Source organism: Ambystoma mexicanum, chromosome 13 (assembly GCF_040938575.1).
Source record: "Ambystoma mexicanum isolate Mex_15411 chromosome 13, UKY_AmexF1_1, whole genome shotgun sequence".
NCBI lineage: Eukaryota > Metazoa > Chordata > Amphibia > Caudata > Ambystomatidae > Ambystoma > Ambystoma mexicanum.
The window spans coordinates 504,062,858-504,081,357 of NC_090938.1; the positions used below are offsets into that span (position 1 = coordinate 504,062,858).

Consider the following 18,500-nt stretch of genomic DNA (forward strand, 5'->3'; position numbering starts at 1 on the left):
AATTTCTTCATAGGGTTTGCTACGCCCTTTATATCCTTCTTAAATGCAGCCGTGCAACGTCCCCAGACTACCTGCGTTGTAGGGCTTTCCAGAGCACATTTTACCACTTGGTGCGGTAATGCCCCAGAATCCAGGTTTACTGGGACGCCATCTTTGAACGTCTATCCATGATATTTGACCAAGAGGCGACCGCTGATCCAACACTCTCTTTGTAGTGCATTTGGGGCGATTCTGCCTACTCTCGGTCCAAGACACTACTTCTGTGCACTGCGCGGGGCACAGCAAGATGCAATATTGCAATGGCATGGGGAGTCCCGCCACCTCTCACACTGTCCAAGGGGGAAAGAGGCATGGAGAACTGTAAGCTTCTGGAGGTATATAGGTGCCGGGGCTGAGAAATTATGGGACGAATGGGCTTCTAATGGGTGAGAGGTGTTTGTATTTATACTGGCTGAAAGTCAGGTGCTCATAATATCCCCGCAGGCTTAGACCTGCCTTGTGCAGGGAGTTGGGCAAGAGAACATGGTGGGGTCTAGCTCCCTTTAACTTTAGACTATAAGGTAGATGGCACTGCAAGCGCTGTCGAATGTGAAGATAGGAAAGAGATGGCATGTGAGGAAGCGCACAGCCTGTGGGTGTTGCTTGGCTTGTTATGCACCCATTGGCCGCCTATGGAAATGATAGTCAATATCATCATTCCCAACCACTACCTGCCCCTCCATACCTCTGGGATCTCTTTGAGCTTGCTCTGTGCTTTTAAGCAGGCGCAGATGTGACCTTAACACCCGATCCGGCGGGCCCGATAGGGTGTTAAGGTCATTAGCACCCCAGGTTACCAAAGCGGCAACCCGGGGTGCTAATAAAATGTTTTGCCTTCATACAACGGGACACTGCGCGCGTCCCGTGGAACGAAGGAAAATCCTTTCCCAAGATACCCACCATGGAATGGAAAGTCCCTCTTCCCCCCTACGGGGCCTCTCTTCCCTTTCCATGGCGTGGCGGCCAACCCGAGCCCTCTGGAAGCCTGGGAGCAGCTGCGGGCGACAGCCAGTACCGCCGCTGTCAAAATGTAAGTGGAGAGAGGAAGGAGGGGTTTAGGGAAATATTTGAAAAAAATGGCAGCCGGTGCGGGGAGGCAGCCTGTGGGTTCTGCAGAACGCGGGCTGAGATCGGAGATTTCAGACCACATTCTGCAAAATCTGATTGGCTCTGCCCCCTGCACCGGGTGCTAATGTTATTTGTAAGCAGTCTTCTGAAAGGTAATGGCTCAGTTGCAGCGGTAAACTAGCTCCTAGTGGAATTAAAATGTCTTAAACACGTGTCCCTTCAGCCACTTGATTTATAAGCAATGTGTGTGTGTGTCTATGTGTGTGTCCTTCCAGCTGATCCTGAAAAGTGCCATTCGCAATGCCTACCGAAAGACCAAAGCTGTTGCCTTCCCCAATGCTTGGCTTCCCTTTCTCAATCCGAACCCCTCAGCTCTGAAATTCCCTGCCTTCTGGACACCTTACAGCCCTGCATCATCTTAGCTTCGGGAAAGAGATAAACACGTGGTGGCTCGTTCCTGCCTGACCGTTCCTCAGCCTTCAACTTTGCAGCTCAGCCCCAAGAAACCCTTGTGTAAACGTTTGCTTTAAACAGTTCCAAACGTAAACAAAGTAATTGTATGTATATTTAGCAGAGGCATCCCTTCTGATTCTTGATTAGCAGATGGGCCTGTCTTGTGATGCTGGAACGGCTCTGGGCAATTGCTAAGGGTCACTGTTAGTGGTGTGCACTCACTGGACGTGGAGACTGAGGGTCTGATTTACACAAATACTTTCAATTGGACTTTCTCATGTTAAAACATGTTTGTAAATCAGGCCCTGGGTTATTATTAATGCTGGTCCCGCTCCACAGGAGGCAATATAGGGTCATTACTGCCCTCTCAAAAGCGCGGGACTAGGGGTCCTTGTTGTCAAGCCCTCTCTGGAGTAGGCGGCTGAGGGTGCTTACTGTTGCACAGTAAAGCGATGGGGTGATTGAGGGTCACCAATGTTAAGCATTTCCTGCCAAGGGCCGGCACCAGGCATAGGCTAACACTGCAGATTGCGCAAGGTTAGATGTTACTACATAAATACTTGAAGAGGTTTGGAGTAAGCATCTAGGAGCAACTTATGGTCACACTGAGGCTCAGCAAGTACCTCACGCGCAAATGTTTTTCCAGATACTGTATATATTCACAAATAGGACAAGCAATGCCGGTGTGTGTGCTATATACAACCTTTAGAGGTATCAAGGGAGGTAAAGTAAAGAAATACCAACAAGGCCCGGACCCATCACCTATAATGATAGTTATACCCATGGAGGCCACCGATCATACAGGAACAAAAATCTACTGTAACAACAAAGTGTGGATCACGTGGGTGGCGTAGGAGGCAGGCCCAGTGAGGGACACCAAACACAGATATTGGTTGGAAGGCGTAGGCCACATTTATTATTTTTTAATTACCAAAATACGACTCGACCATAAATGAATGACATCATATAAATTGTTACGTCATCAATCCTCACTTGTATGTGGGGGGAGTGGCCACAGCCATCACCCCCCCATGTTCCCAGGAACGGGCCAGGGGATAATAGGTGACCCTGGAAATCAACCAGACCCCCAGTTCTGTTCCTCCGTTGCCTGGACCGCTCAATGAGCGCCTGCATTGGCACCTCACCATTCCGCACCGCACCTTGCACCATAACCTACGTCAGCAATAACTCTCTTCCAGTGACCCCAATTGTTGATCCCATAGCTCAATTCAATGCAATGTGCCCCAACCCACCGCAACACAACCCCAGAACCCCTATCTACAGTGAGGCAGGGCGGGAAATTAGCAAACTAAGCTGCCTCTGCAGCTCTACTGTTCAGGACTCGGGTGGGGGCAAAAGAGAGGGAGCGCCTCACATGCTGTCACTCTTTACACCCTGCCTGAGACCCCTAGACCCCATGCTCATGGCACCAGGTGGCGACGCCAGAAAGTGACGTCCTTGCACTGCCCGGCACACAGTTGCCCCTCACAGCCCCCCCCCAGTCCTCCTCCTTTTAGCCCTCCACCCCACCACTCAAGTCGCAACCCTGTCTATGCACCCAGGCTGCCGTTGTAATACACAACTATGCCACATAAGGGGTGTACAAGTCAGCGTACAGATCCACACAGCAAACATGGGCATGTATGCTGCTGTAGGACAGCAAATGGAGCAGAACACCACACTCAATAACCAATGAAGAACCCAGGGAGCAGAACACCAGGAATAAACACCAGCCGGGGAAGGAAAGGGGCAACGTCCTAGACACAAACACCGACAACCTCTTTAGCCACAACAAGCTCAGGAAACATGGGAGGCACTGATCATTAGCGCTGAGCCTTGAGGGTCAATGGTGCTTTTCCCCTCTAGAGGAGCCAACCAGGGATAATTAATGTGGTGCCATCTCCCAAGGATGAGATGTAGCAATGACATACAAAAGCATTAGTTTGGCACCCCACCTGAGAAGGTGACCGAGTGTCATTGGTGTTTTGTCTTTGCCAGGGGTGGGCACTGAATACGATTCGTTTTGTGCAGAGAGTTGGAGGGAGATCCTTATCCTCAGCAGGTGCCTCCCTCTGGAATAGCCTCCCTGCCGACCTCTGTTTTGAGCCTGATCTTCTTAAGTTCCGGAAACTCCTCAAGACCTTCCTCTTCTCCTCTTCCTTCTCTCTCCCACTACCATGCTAACCTACCTCTCTGCTCTTTCCCTCTCCCCCTCCTTTTGCTCACAGCTGGCTGACTGGCCGTCTGGTGTACCTCGGAGCCTCACGGGTCCCGGGTACGCCCACCAGTCCTCTCCCGCACTTGCCTCAGGGCTCTGCACTTGCCCCACCCTCACTGCACTTGAGAAATGACCCATGAGAGTGGCTCTCTCTGTGCTTACCCCTGACTCCACCGACTGGATGCACTTGGACCTCCCCCTCCCTGTTTCCGTCTGTGCACTTGCACAATCCGAATACACTGTGCCGGAAGATCGTCTTTCTGTTCTCCCTTGTCATCACCCCTTAATTGCACTTGGTAAAACTGCTGAGTCGCTGCAAGGCCTATTTGCTGTGTCTCAACTGTAATTGTATTATATGCACTTACTCTGCCTGTGCAGACTATTATCGTCTTAGAATTTCAAGGGTTCTGATTCGACTGTTTTCCCATGTTCCCACCCTACTTGAGCGCTTTCAAACGCTTGCCTTGTGTATAGGCACTTTATAAATAAACATTACCATTACGATTTCTAGAGGGGTGGCATAGGGACATGAATTGTGTGCCATTCCCAGAGGGGGAAGCAGTAGTGGACTGGCCTACAGGGAACTCTGGAGATTTGCCGGTGGGCCTCTGCACCCTGAGCCTCTTTTGAGTGTGATGAAGTGAGTTTTAGTATATGTGAATATGGGACCACTTTGAAAAACATTTTCAGGGCCACTTTTGGGTCCCAGTCCATCGCAGGAGGGTTGAAGGAGATTCATGAGTTGAGTGCCTTCTCCGGTGGGGGTGTGGGGGGGTAGGGTACTGAGTAGTGTGCCCCTCCTCCTGCCCATAAGGTGTAGAGACTGGGCATGTGACACTCATGTGAGGGATGCAGGGCAGGGAATGCCCCAACTGTCAGGTGTTACATCCCCACAAAAGGTGAGGAAGGCATGTGAGGCCCCTTTGTGTCCCACCCCTGCCTCGAGGGGTCCGAGAATCAGGTGGGTCTCCCTTCTCTAATAACCACATCATTTCACTTTTAAGTGTTTTAAGCGGGCGTGTTTGGGCTGGCTTCAGGCCTGGCGCAACTGTGAGCCAAGATGAGGATACATGCATTTCCACCCCTTTACATAAACACCTGTCATTAATTCCCTTTCACGAGCCTATTCAAGCCTAGGTGGCACATTCAGCAGGAGTCGGCTTGGCGCGCGGTTCAGTCACTGCCCCTCGCCCGGAGTTGTGTGAGCTAAAACCCCACCAAGTTGTGAAGGCGGACTGGGCCTCGTCCCAGCACATCCGAGGCTTTGATCCGAAACTCCTTGTTGTGTCTTGTTTACCTTCCCTATGTGTCTTATGGATTTGCTGCAGGGACAATGCCGCTGTCATGCTTACCCTCCACGGATCGCGCAAGAACTGTGCTCAGGGGTGGACTTGGAACCAAAAGAGGCCCTGGAAAGAATGTTTTAAGTGGCCTCATAATACACATTTCCAGGGCCAGGGTGAAGAGGCCTCCCGGGAAATCTCCCGAGTTCGCTATAGGCCACTCCACGCTGATTGTGCTTCTTTCAGATTCTACGTTTCCCTAAGACACTAAATGAGTGCCGAGGTCCTGCGACATAAGAACATTGGCCCCCCTCAAACTTTAAAATGAAATTGACTCCTTTTTGGAGGGTGCAGCTAATGTTTCAGACTTCTAAATAGGGTGGGCATGGTACAGAAATCCATGCAGCCGGAAAAGGGGACCGGCAGTGTACAGAAGCCCACTCCCTAGATCGTACGTTGCTAAAAGGCCACTTAATTGCAAGGCAAGTCAGCTCAACTTGAGGCTCTGCCGTATAATCCAAGGGTGTCCTAACCAAGAAAACTGTGCAAAATTCATCCAAATTAGCCTCCACTCCCCCTTAAACAATTCAACCTTTCCTCTGTGACTGCTCGCCCCCTTCCAACCTCCCCAAAGTCCCCTTTAACATCTTGCTGACCAATAGGATCTCCTGTGAGGCAGGAAAAGGTTCCTGTTCACAAACCATGAAACTATGAGTGTAGTACGTCCATATATAATATATAATACAATAAATAATAGGAGTCAATTGATTGCATTGCTGCGAGAATTACAACAAAGATGAAGATACACAGAAAAGTCTTTCGGGATTAGTCCCTGGGCATATACTGGCCACCAACTGCCCATTACACAATAAGACCACGCCCAACACTCATTTACTGTCATTTGTTCTGTGCCGTATGTCAGGTTATGTTATTTCCTGTGATGTCATGAGGTTAGAGGTTAGGTGATGTCATTTCCTTTGATGTCATTATTAAGCTAATTACTATTTATGAACCTTCAAGAATCCTACAGATTTCTGGTCACAGAATGTTGGCAACTATGCACATCCCACTCAAAAAATGCTCTGCTAGACATGTATTACATTTTTGTGCATTTGTAAGGCGCTTATGCAACAAGTAAATTGTGTTTCAAAGCGCCCACAGGGCAACAAGGAGGGGACATGGGAATGAAAATCAAATATAACAATTAAAGATAAAAGTGGACCTAATAGCCCTTGTGAGCATTCTGAACGTGCAGAGAGAGAGAAAGGATGAGGGAGGTGGGGGGTAAGTACTAGGTGTATCGAAAGGGAAGTCCTAGGGAGTGAGCAGCTGCAAGTGCCTAGGTGGAGTGGCCGCCTGCCAATAAATAATTAAGTGCAGACCTGTGGTTGCATTGACAAGTGGGTGCCAAGGCAAGTGCTGTGAGTGGGAGGAGGTAGAAGGCGATTGGATGTGGGAGTCCAGGACCCAGGAGGACACATAAGGGCCCTGGTCACCATTCTCAGCAACTGTGGGGTTTAGCAGAGGAAGGAGCAAGGGAAGTAGGCAGTGAAAAGGAAAGTCTTGGAGAGCTTCAGGAATTTGAGGCGATCCGGTTCAAGATGAAGAGGGAGGGGGAGGCTGTTCTATAGGAAGGCGCCTGCTGAGGAAAGAGATCAGCCACTAGCTCGCTGTTTAGTGAAGTGCTTGACACACAGAGAGTTGGTGCCGGAGGAACGTAAATATCTAGAGGGAGAGTATTTAGTGAGAGCAAGTTGTAGGTAGCGTGGTCCACTGTCCCAGGCAGCCTTATGGATGATGCAGAGGGATTTGAATTTGATCCTTGCAGCAACCGGGAGCCAGTGGAGAGTGTTTAGGGCTAGACAGATGCAGTCCCTGGGCTTGAAGCCAAGGATAAGTCTTGCAGCCCTATTCTAGATTAGCTGGAGGGGTCATAGAGAAGAAGAGGGTAGATTAAGGAAAAGGCTTTTGCAGTAGTCTAGCCTAGAGAGAACAAGAGCTCTAGAGACATTGGCCCTCATTACGAGGTTGGAGGTAAACATGCCGCAATGAGGACTTACCAGGCCATCCCAACCTTGGAGGACCCGGTAACTCCTCATCCGAGGAACCCGGACCCGGTCCATCCCCATTCCCATTCAAGCCCCCATAGGGCTCAATGGGAATGGGGAAGGAGCTAACAACGGGCCCGTTGTTAGCTCCCTGGTCTCCTGAGGGACAAGGTAAGGACGCCTGGTTTTACCAGGCGCCCTTTGCGGGTCCCGCGAGGAGGCCTCGTATAGAGCGTAATGGGTTTACCGGCACCATTATCGGTGCCGGTAAACCCATTTCACCAACCTCGTAATGAGGGCCATTGAGTTTTTGGGGGAAAGTGAGGATAGGAAGAATTCCTTTGAGGCGGTGGAGTTGAAAGTTGGCCATTTTGGCAAGGTCCTGAATGTGAGGGAGGAAGGAAAGAGAGGAGTCGAAGATGACTCCAAGGTTTCTAGCTTCAGCTGAAGGTGAAGGGAGAGAGCACATAGAAGATGGCCAGAGTTAGGGGAAAAAAGAGGGAGAAGGAGTCCCAATAGGAAGGATCTCAGTCTTGCTGGCGTTGAGGCAGAGATCAATGGAAGTACACCAGGACTGGATGGCAATTAGGCCGTCAGGAATGAAGAAGGAAGTAAGGAGAGGGTCAGAGGGAAATTTGAAGAAGAGTTGTGTGTCATCTGCGTAACACTGGAAGTTAGGGGAGAAGGTGGAAATTAGGTGTGCAAGCAGAGCAAGATAGGTGTTAAAGAGCCAGGAAGACAGGTAGGAACCCTGGGGGACACTGCAGGTGGTTATAGAGGTGGGGGAGGAGAAAGAGCCCAGAATAACATGGGATGGACAGTCATTGAGGAAGGAGGTAAGCCAGTTCAGTGCCGGCTCCAAGATACCTAGCGTATCATGGAGCCATTTTATGAGGATGGAGTGGTAGACCGTATCAAATGCAGAGGAGAGATCAAGTAGAATGAGATCAGCTGGAGAGTTGGAATCAAGAGATGCAAGCAGGTGTGCAGAAGAGCAGTTCCCATGCCTCTGGATACTCAGAATCCCGATTGATGGTCATGGAAGCAACCAACAAGTTCAGTGTGCTGTGTTAGTTGGGGGAAGACCAGCTTCTCCAGGAGTTTCCCAAGGAAGGGAGTGATAGATATGGGGTGGTAGTTGGGTGGACAAGACGGGTCTGCAGAAGGTTTTTTCAGGAGGGGCGCAAAAGGGAGTGCTTGAGGGAGGAGGGGAAAGGTCCAGTAGCAAAAGAGTGGTTGCAGAAATCAGTGAGTGCAGGGGCAAGAGAGCCAATGTTGTTCTTAAAGATTCTGGTGGAGCAAGGGGAAACCTGTTTGGAGGAGACCTTCATGGAGCGGACAACTCTTGTGACCTCATCAGGTGTGCTAGGAGAAAAGGAGGAGAGAAAGGCAGAGGGAGGATGGGAGGACATAGGAGGCGGGGTGTGGGGAAAGGGGAGGGGGAGAGGGACGCAGGGGCACTCAGGATGTCCTGAGATTTTGCAGTGAAGTGTATAGCCAGTGCATCGCAGAGGGCCTGGGAGGGAAGAGGTAAGGAGGAGACTGCGGAAGAGTTGGCTAATTCCCTGCAGATTTTAAAGAGTTCAGCCGTGTTGTTGGGTGTACCAGAGACTCGAGCCTGGGTATGGGCCCTTTTCTTTGCACGGTTAGAGAGTATGTATTGCCTTTGGAGCAGGCCAGTTTGTCAGAGGATGAGCCTGTGGTCTGCCACTTTTGGTCCGGAGCTCTGCACTTGCGTTTCAGGGCTGCAAGTTTGGAGTTGTACTTGACTGGGACAAGAATGTCCAGGGTATTAGTAATGGCAAGATGGAGGTTACTGAGAGCAGAGTCAGAGCTAGAGTCTGTGGTGTGGGAAGGGTGGTGAAGGTAGATGCGAAGGCAGCAGCTGACACTCGTTCCATTAGACGGATGTTTGTGAACGAGGTTGGCAGGGCTGGGGGAGGTGCAGTCAGATGGCCGAGAGGACCCAGGTGAGAGGAGAGAGTGGTCTGACTAAGAGAGTGGGGTTATCAGTGGGGAGGAAAGTGAAAGATCAGTGCAGATGAAGGCATCAAGAGTGTGTCCAGCTGAGTGGGTAGGACCAGAAGGGAGAATGGAGAGGGAGAGCGAGGTGCAGAGGTCACGGAAGAGAGTGGATGCTGTGACTGAGGAGTCAAGGTGGATGTTCAAATCACCCACGAGAAGGAGTTTAGAGGTGTTTGTGAGGAGAGAGGAGGAGAAATCAGCCCATTCAGAGAGGAACAGGGCGGCAGAGCCAGGTAGCCTGTAGATAGTGGCAATGGTCAGAGAGGAGGTGGGAGAGATGACCAGCTTGCAAACCAGGCTCTCGAAGAAAGAGTAAGGCTGGGTGGGTATGAGGGAAGAAGGGACCCACTCAGGGAAGATCAGAGCAACCCCACCGCCATCAAAACTCAATGTCAGGAAAAATCCAAAATGTCTTTGATTGAGAGCCTGTTCCAATGCTGATGGAACCGTGCAGTAGCCTAGCTTCCCAGTGACTCTGGAAAGGAGCAGGACGCAGCCTGCTTGCAGAGAAGTTTGGCAGGGTAGTCAGAAACACTTTCACCACTGACCTTTTCAAAGTAACTCAGCCTTTACCCTCAACCAGTTTTATTAGCAGGTTGCTTGTGGCTTTCATTAGCAAATATTGATTAACATGTTGCTAGGCGAGTTTTTAGTAGGGAGCACTTAAGAAATAATAAAATGCAATGGCCTTGCATAGAGGGCGAAGAGGGATACGATATTGCTTCCCCCAACCAGTGCTGTAAATTGGATGAGGGGACTCTTAGAAAGGGGTGTGGCCTAAGTGTAGTAGTCTGTTCTTTCTTTTTTTTTCCAACTCCTTCTCTTTACCTCTCACCCTCTGCACTACATCCTGCCCCCCTTCCTGCTCTCTTCACCATCATCTCGGGGTCTCCCTCCTATCATTCTTCACCAGTGGCATATTAAGGGCAAAGGGCCCCGTAGGTAAGACTGACAGAGGGCCCTGGGTAGGTAGCACGTAGGGTGGGAAGAGCTAATAATGGCTATCACAAGTGTGACATTAATGCACTTTAGTGATGTTTCATGTATTGTAATATGATAATTTCACTAATCACCTCCTATTGTAAATGGTCTACTTGCCGAGCCTGTTAAAAGGATAAGATCTCAATGGGAGGCCCTGTGCAGCCCGAGTTTCTTGACTTTAAATACTTGTGATCCATGTGTCCAAGAAGAATGGCCCGTTTATTGACGGTAATTATGGGTGTTTCTTTGTGCATTGGAAGAATGTAGCAACCTCTGAGTTGGTGACCTCTGTGCATGTCCACAGAGGTCCTCTGGGGTGACCCTCAGCAGTGTACTCGTTGAGAAAGACTTAATCTGGATAATCAATTATACAATTTGCTGGAGCTAGTCAACAAATATAATTTAAGGCACTGGAAATGATAACGAGCCCAAGGGAAGCGAGGGCAACAGAAACATTCTGCAACAGCAAGGCCAGGCTAAAAAGAGCACAGGAAGACGCAAATTGAGTAGCAAGACCAGGTATAGAGTGCAGCAAGAGGGTTGGGGGGGGGCCTGAGTTGAGTAGCAAGACCAGGTATAGAGTGCAGCAAGCGGGCTGGGGGGCCTGAGTTGAGTAGCAAGACCAGGTATAGAGCGCAGCAAGAGGGCTGGGGGGCGCGAGTTGAGTAGCAAGACCAAGTATAGAGTGCAGCAAGAGGGCTAGGGGCGCAGGTTGAGTAGCAAGACCAGGTATAGAGTGCAGCAAGAGGGCTGGGGGCACGAGTTGAGTAGCAAGAGCAGATATAGAGTGCAGCAAGAGGGCTGGGGTCGCGAGTTGCGTAGCAAGACCAGGAATATAGTGCAGCAAGAGGGCTGGGGGCGCGAGTTGAGTAGCAAGACCAGGAATACTGTGCAGCAAAAGGGCTGGGGCGCGAGTTGAGTAGCAAGACCAGGTATAGAGTGCAGCAAGAAGGCTTGGGGTGCGAGTTGAGTAGCAAGACCAGGTATAGAGTGCAGTAAGAAGGCTTGGGGGTGCGAGTTGCGTAGCAAGACCAGGAATATAGTGCAGCAAGAGGGCTGGGGGCGCGAGTTGAGTAGCAAGACCAGGAATACTGTGCAGCAAAAGGGCTGGGGCGCGAGTTGAGTAGCAAGACCAGGTATAGAGTGCAGCAAGAAGGCTTGGGGTGCGAGTTGAGTAGCAAGACCAGGTATAGAGTGCAGTAAGAAGGCTTGGGGGTGCGAGTTGAGTAGCAAGACCAGGTATAGAGTGCAGCAAAAGGGCTGGGGCGCGAGTTGAGTAGCAAGACCAGGTATAGAGTGCAGCAAGAAGGCTTGGGGGTGCGAGTTGAGTAGCAAGACCAGGTATAGAGTGCAGCAAGAGGGCTGGGGTCGCGAGTTGCGTAGCAAGACCAGGAATATAGTGCAGCAAGAGAGCTGGGGGCGCGAGTTGAGTAGCAAGACCAGGAATACTGTGCAGCAAAAGGGCTGGGGCGCGAGTTGAGTAGCAAGACCAGGTATAGAGTGCAGCAAGAAGGCTTGGGGTGCGAGTTGAGTAGCAAGACCAGGTATAGAGTGCAGTAAGAAGGCTTGGGGGTGCGAGTTGCGTAGCAAGACCAGGAATATAGTGCAGCAAGAGGGCTGGGGGCGCGAGTTGAGTAGCAAGACCAGGAATACTGTGCAGCAAAAGGGCTGGGGCGCGAGTTGAGTAGCAAGACCAGGTATAGAGTGCAGCAAAAGGGCTGGGGCGCGAGTTGAGTAGCAAGACCAGGCATAGAGTGCAGCAAGAGGGCTGGGGGCGCGAGTTGCGTAGCAAGACCAGGAATATAGTGCAGCAAGAGGGCTGGGGGCGCGAGTTGAGTAGCAAGACCAGGTATAGAGTGCAGCAAGAAGGCTTGGGGGTGTGAGTTGAGTAGCAAGACCAGGTATAGAGTGCAGTAAGAAGGCTTGGGGGTGCGAGTTGAGTAGCAAGACCAGGTATAGAGTGCAGCAAAAGGGCTGGGGCGCGAGTTGAGTAGCAAGACCAGGTATAGAGTGCAGCAAGAAGGCTTGGGGGTGCGAGTTGAGTAGCAAGACCAGGTATAGAGTGCAGCAAGAAGGCTTGGGGGTGCGAGTTCAGTAGTCCTCGAGGTGCGGATGAGGATCTTAATCCCAACCTTGAAGTTGAGAGATTTGTTTCTGATTTCAGGCTGCAATCAGAAACTGACAACAGATGCATGGAGGGGAAAGGGGGACAGGGATAAGGGTGGGGAGTGGGTTCCCATTCCTGGGTGGAGAACCGAGACCATTTGACAAGAGAGCATGGCAGGCCCTCTGGTAGATAGAGCTGTTTAAGTGTAGCTGTAGTAGCACTGTATCCCCCCTCCCACCAAGTACTGAGGCTTTCAGCTGGTGTGGTGCTGCCCGAGGTGGCTGGAGGTGGGACTCTGCAAGACCTTGACCGGCATCAGCGGCGTCCTGCCGCTACCAAGCAGTTCATCCCTCATTAAGGAGGACTTTACGTTGAGTTAGATGTATTTGAGACCATGATCCGATTAATGCAAAGGGAGCTAAGCGATGGGGTCAGTTTATGATTCCGTAAGCTTGAAGAAATCAAAGGGCTCCACGCAGGGGTGTTGCTAGGTCTGAAAAAGATCTGGGGCTACGCTAATGTTGGGACTGTCAGGACTCAGGACTCGCTAGCCTTTTAGTTGTAGCCCCAGAGCTGCTATCCGGGGCTATAACCAAAAGACCCGGGGCTATAGCCCGCCCAGACTCCTCCTAGCAACGCCTCTGGCTCCACTCAAAGAGGTTTGGTCTTGGCCTCTTTCTGAACTTAGGGGTACAATCCAGTTTAACAAGTGGGATTTGAAAGGTGAACAGTGATGAAGGAATCTTATGTTATCAGGCCTATGCTCATTGAAAGTTATCCATAAATCGCGTAAGGTCATATATACTTGTGCCTCTGTGTGATTCACCTTTTTTCATAACATTTCTTGTGTTTCATTTTCTTAAACATATATTAACGAAGGTAATGTTGATTTTCAGTGATGTGTAATCTACACTGACTATTCAATGCCTTTCAAACTCTTTTTTTTAAATGTTGCGTTTAATAAGAGTTAAGCATGCATGCCATTGTCTGCATCCTTGAGCGCGGTTTGTGTGGGGTTGAAAAAAACTAAAATTGCACTGCCCTATACGACTTTCAGACAAAGACTATTTTCTCTGGAGCAAAGGGCTTGCGTTTGAGCTCATTTGCATACCCACAATGCATTCCTCATGTGCTTCTCAACAGAGGTGAACTTGCAAAGATGGCTATGGCTGGCACTGTGGCATGAGTGGTGGGGACTGTCCTCCCTAAGCTCAGGGCAATTTCATGTGGGCTTGTCAGTTGTGGTGACTGAAGATGCCACATGCCTGGTGGGAAAAGATCCTACATTACTGGAATGTTCTTTGCATCTAGTTCTTTCAGTTCTGCATTTACAATGAGTAAAGACGCATTTCCAGTAGCCAAATGTAAAAAAAAAAAAGGGGATTTCATGATGTACTCAGGCCTAACATGGGACAACTTGAAATGAGGGTGCTGATTGTTTGTAGGTCTTAGGTGTGTGGTGCTGATGACGTTTCTTTGCTTCTGCCTACTCAATAAGTGGCATATTGAAGGCTGCACCTCTGACATGGCGTCTTATTTGCTCCATAGACACGGAAGCTCACCAAGGCGGAGAGACAGCGCTTCAGTGAAGAGGTAGAGATGCTTAAAGGTCTGCAACATCCCAACATTGTGCGGTTCCACGACTCCTGGAAGTCCAACGTGAAGGGGCAGATCTGCATAGTGCTGGTGACAGAGCTTATGACCTCCGGCACCCTGAAAACGTAAGTACAGGTCTACCAGATGCCATGACTTCATCAGGACGCTCATGATTATTTTGAATGGAATGGATGACGGTGCATGATAGTCATGCTTATATGCAAGGCTATTCTAGTCTGGAGTCCCCTACAAAATATTATCCTGTTGAATGATGTTGAAGAATTCTTTAGTGAATCCCACTGTAAATAGTGAAGACTAGGTCTCAAAGATTATTGAAACCTATAGGAAGACACAAATCAGCTCTAGCCAGCACAGTCAATCCAGTGGTTGAATGGTCAACTTTTGAATTTCTGTGTACGAGCTATAATCCAACCTGCAACACTTGCACACTTTTCAGATTCTGGGATAATTACATAACCTCCTTGTACTTTAGTAAGCATTTTAGATACAAATATTAAGAACTACATAACAAACCAGACTTTTACAAGGGAGATTAATTTTGCAACTCCTTCTATGGCCACACATACTGTGGATATTAGCATGCATCACGTCTAGATAGAATTGTTAAAGACCAGCATATGTCACATCTAGACAGAATTGGGGAGATTAGCATGCATCACATCTAGACAGAATTGTGGAGATTAGCATACGTTACATCTAGATAGAATAGTTAAGGACTAGCATGCACCACATTTATGGGGGGTTTTATTTTGTGGGGTTTAACAGGGGTCAAATCTAGATAGCATTGTGCGGATTAGCATGCGTCGCACCTAGATAGAATAGTGAAGATAAACATGCATCACATCTAGACAGAATTGTAGAGATTAGCATGTGTCACACCTGGATAGTATTGTGGAGATTAGCATGTGTCACATCTCGACAGAATTATGGAGATTAGCATGCGTCACATCTAGACATTTGTGGAGATTAGCATGCGTCACATATAGACAGAATTGTGAAGATAAACATGCATCACATCTAGATAGAATTGTGGAGATAAACAGGCCTCACATCTAGATAGTAATGGGGAGATTAGCATGTGTCACATCTAGATAGAATTGTTAAAGACTAGCATGTGTCACATCTAGATAGTAGTGTGGAGATTAGCATGTGTCACATCTAGATAGACTTGTTAAAGACTAGCATGTGTCACATCTAGATAGTAGTGTGGAGATTAGCCTTGAGTCACATCTAGACACAATTGTGGAGATTAGCATGCGTCACATCTAGACTGAATTGTGAAGACAAACGTGTCACATCTAGATAGAATTGTGAAGATAAACATGCGTCACATTTAGATAGAACTGTGAAGATAAACATGCATCACATCTAGATAGTACTGTGGAGATTAGCATGCGTCACATATAGATAATATTGTGGAGATTAGCCTTGCATTACATCTAGATAAATTTGTGGAGATTAGCATGCATCACATCTAGATAGTATTGTGGAGATTAGTATGCGTCACATCTAGACAGAATTGTGAAGATAAAAATGCATCACATCTAGACAGAATTGTGGAGATTAGCATGCATCACATCTAGATAGTATTATGGAGATTAGCATGCGTCACATCTAGATAATATTGTGGAGATTAGCCTTGCATCCCATCTAGACAGAAGTGTGGAGATTAGCATGCATCACATCTAGATAGTATTGTGGAGATTATCATGCGTCACATCTAGATAATATTGTGGAGATGAGCCTTTTGTCACATCTAGACAGAATTGTGGAGATTAGCATGCATCACATCTAGACAGATTTGTGGAGATTATCATGTATCACATCTAGACAGAATTGTGAAGATAAACATGCATCACATCTAGATAGAATTGTGAAGATAAATATGTGTCACATTAAGATAGTATTGTGGAGATTAGCATGTGTCACATCTAGTTAATATTGTGGAGATGAGCCTTGCGTCACATCTAGACAGAATTGTGAAGATAAACATGTGTCACATCTAGACAGAATTGTGGAGATTAGCATGCATCACATCTAGATAGTATTATGGAGATTAGCATGCGTCACATCTAGATAATATTGTGGAGATTAGCCTTGCATCCCATCTAGACAGAAGTGTGGAGATTAGCATGCATCACATCTAGATAGTATTGTGGAGATTATCATGCGTCACATCTAGATAATATTGTGGAGATGAGCCTTTTGTCACATCTAGACAGAATTGTGGAGATTAGCATGCATCACATCTAGACAGATTTGTGGAGATTATCATGCATCACATCTAGATAGAATTGTGAAGATAAATATGTGTCACATTAAGATAGTATTGTGGAGATTAGCATGTGTCACATCTAGATAGAATTGTTAAAGACTAGCATGTGTCATATCTTTCCTTTCAGATCTGTCAGAGCGCCAGGGGACCACTCTGGTGGTGATAGTGCCCGGTATAAATATCCTTTAACATTAACATGCTGCTTTGATAACTTATACTTAAAGACCCGCTTCAAGAACATGGCAGTGCGTAATTCATCTCGTAGAGCGTTAGAAACCTTGCATCTCCAGTCGTATATGCAAAAAGGGCCATAAGGAAACAATACAGTATTTGTTCCTAAGGATGTGAGTGATTGTAAGTAGTTTGTAGCAGTGACACTTGGGCGTTTGTCTATCCAGAGGGGAGAGCCCAAAATCTGTTAGCCACCAGCACTGGAATATCAGGAGGTGGGCTGGAAAAAAGGGGGCTGGGGAAGTGCCCGTGGTCGAGGTGCTCCAGGGCCATTTAGAGGGGGCTCTTCAATGCACTGCGCTGGGTGGTGTGGTGGGGAATGTGCTAACGATCATTAGATTGCAGCGGCCATGAGAATGGTGGTAAGAGATTGAAAAGGTGAGTAGGTTAGTGTAGAGGGAAGAGAAGGCGACAACCCTCTACTGCTGGTAATGATTGGGATGGTGGGGTTCTCGCTGCAATTAGCTTTGTCTTTATAAGAATTGCTGGTGGGGGTTATTTAGGAGGGGACTGAAGAGTCCTTTGTTCTTGGTTGATGGGTTAGACTGTCCCAGTAGGATTTTGACAAGCAGGCAGGGAAGACATTGATTTTGCAATTGAAGGAGTGTTTTTCCAGAGGCGCCTTGGAGCAAAGCCACCCATAAAAGAGCGACATGCCTGGGCCAATGCACAATAGAGCATTGCGCTTCTTCCTGGCAGCCAGAGGGCAGGCATGGTGAGGGTTGGGCAAATGAGGCAAAAAGGAGACCTGGGGTGAGGGGCCTGGGGGCATGTCAGGGGCGTGCAGCAAAGTCCAATGTGTGTGGTGGGAACTCCTTTGAAAAATGGCCAGGGGGCTTAAGAAAGGGGGGTAGCGACCTTATGGGGGGACAGAGTGGCCTTTAGCTGGCGGTCCTCCACAATGTTATTCTTTTAAGGGTGACATTCAGACATAGATCCCAATGAAAAAGGGGGATTTAACACTTTTGTCCAATGTTGAAGGGGCATGGCTGTAACGGGGTGGGTTGTGGTAGTCCATGTGTCATCGTAGGCCTGTTCCTGCATACAGGTCGGTGTTGGTGTCCTGTGTCTTTCATGGGGTTAGTGTGAGGGAGACTGGGCTGAGTGAGTCTGGTCTGAAGTCCAAGCTTTTTTTGTGGGTTGTGTTGATGTTAGCCTTGGATTCATGATTCTGTAATGGTTAGTGATCATTGTAACTACTCGATTGGTACAGTTTTTGGAGGTTGTGTAGCCATGTTATTTTGCCTCATGTGGTCTTCAGCACACGCAGTTTTTAAGTGGTTTTGTGAAGGTCGGCTGGTCTTCCAGGGCACAGAGTCTTCTGCACGTGTTTTTTACTCGTCCATTGTAGGTTAATGGTAGGGCATCGGGTGATGACGTTACAGCCAGGAAGCAAGGCCTATTGTAAAAGCCATCTCATTGGCTCCCTATCAAGGAATAGGCCCCCGTACACGTCAGTGCGTTTCCCGTCCCACCTTTGTTTCAGATCTTATCCTTCAGTGGCCAAACCGCATTCTTTGCCCCTCCTCTGCCACACGATTGGTGATTCCATACAAGCATGTGACGCGTGGGAGGTAGATCCTTTTCATTTTTGGCTTCTCGTGTCTGGAGAACTCTTCGTGAGCATATCACAACTTGGTGATCTGGGAAATCTTCCACGGTATAGGAATACCCCTTTGCGCGGCAGTCAAATATGCAGATTCACTTAAATATTACATGCACAACCCCAGAAAAGGTGCATCTTTTATTTTATCCTCTTTTTCAAAATTCCTTTCCAAACTCGTTTTGAAGATGGAAGTGGACTGTGTACAGTAGCGTGTAATATGTTCTGACATTGTTACTCCTTCAAGTGATGGATTCTCTTTCTAGTGAAGGCAGCCGACAAAGGCTGCTACCTGACTGAGCCCATTGTCCTCTTCACTCGGCTCACTTAGGTTGGAGCAGGAGCACCCTCACCCCGAGCTGCAGGAGCAGCCCCATGCAGTCTGGAGTACTGCTGGCCCAAAGGTAAGCCTGGAGGCTACACCTTTTCATTTTAAGGCACTGCCCGCAAAATCGCCTAAAAATCGCATTTTCATTTCCTAAATAATGCACCTACCAAGCGATGCTCTGAGAATCTTCTAAAAAAACCCTGTGCCCGCGTGAAAGGAAACGA

At 48.5% G+C, this 18,500-nt stretch overlaps 1 protein-coding gene across 1 annotated transcript in view; it reads left to right on the forward strand.

Annotated features, from left to right (window-relative positions):
- Positions 1 to 18,500, forward strand: part of WNK4 (WNK lysine deficient protein kinase 4) — a 666,323-nt gene that overhangs the window by 353,677 nt on the left and 294,146 nt on the right. Inside the window, exon 2 of the mRNA XM_069634171.1 lies at positions 13,771 to 13,943. Within this exon, the coding sequence (XP_069490272.1) occupies positions 13,771 to 13,943 (173 nt within the window). The remainder of the gene's footprint in view (positions 1 to 13,770; positions 13,944 to 18,500) is intronic.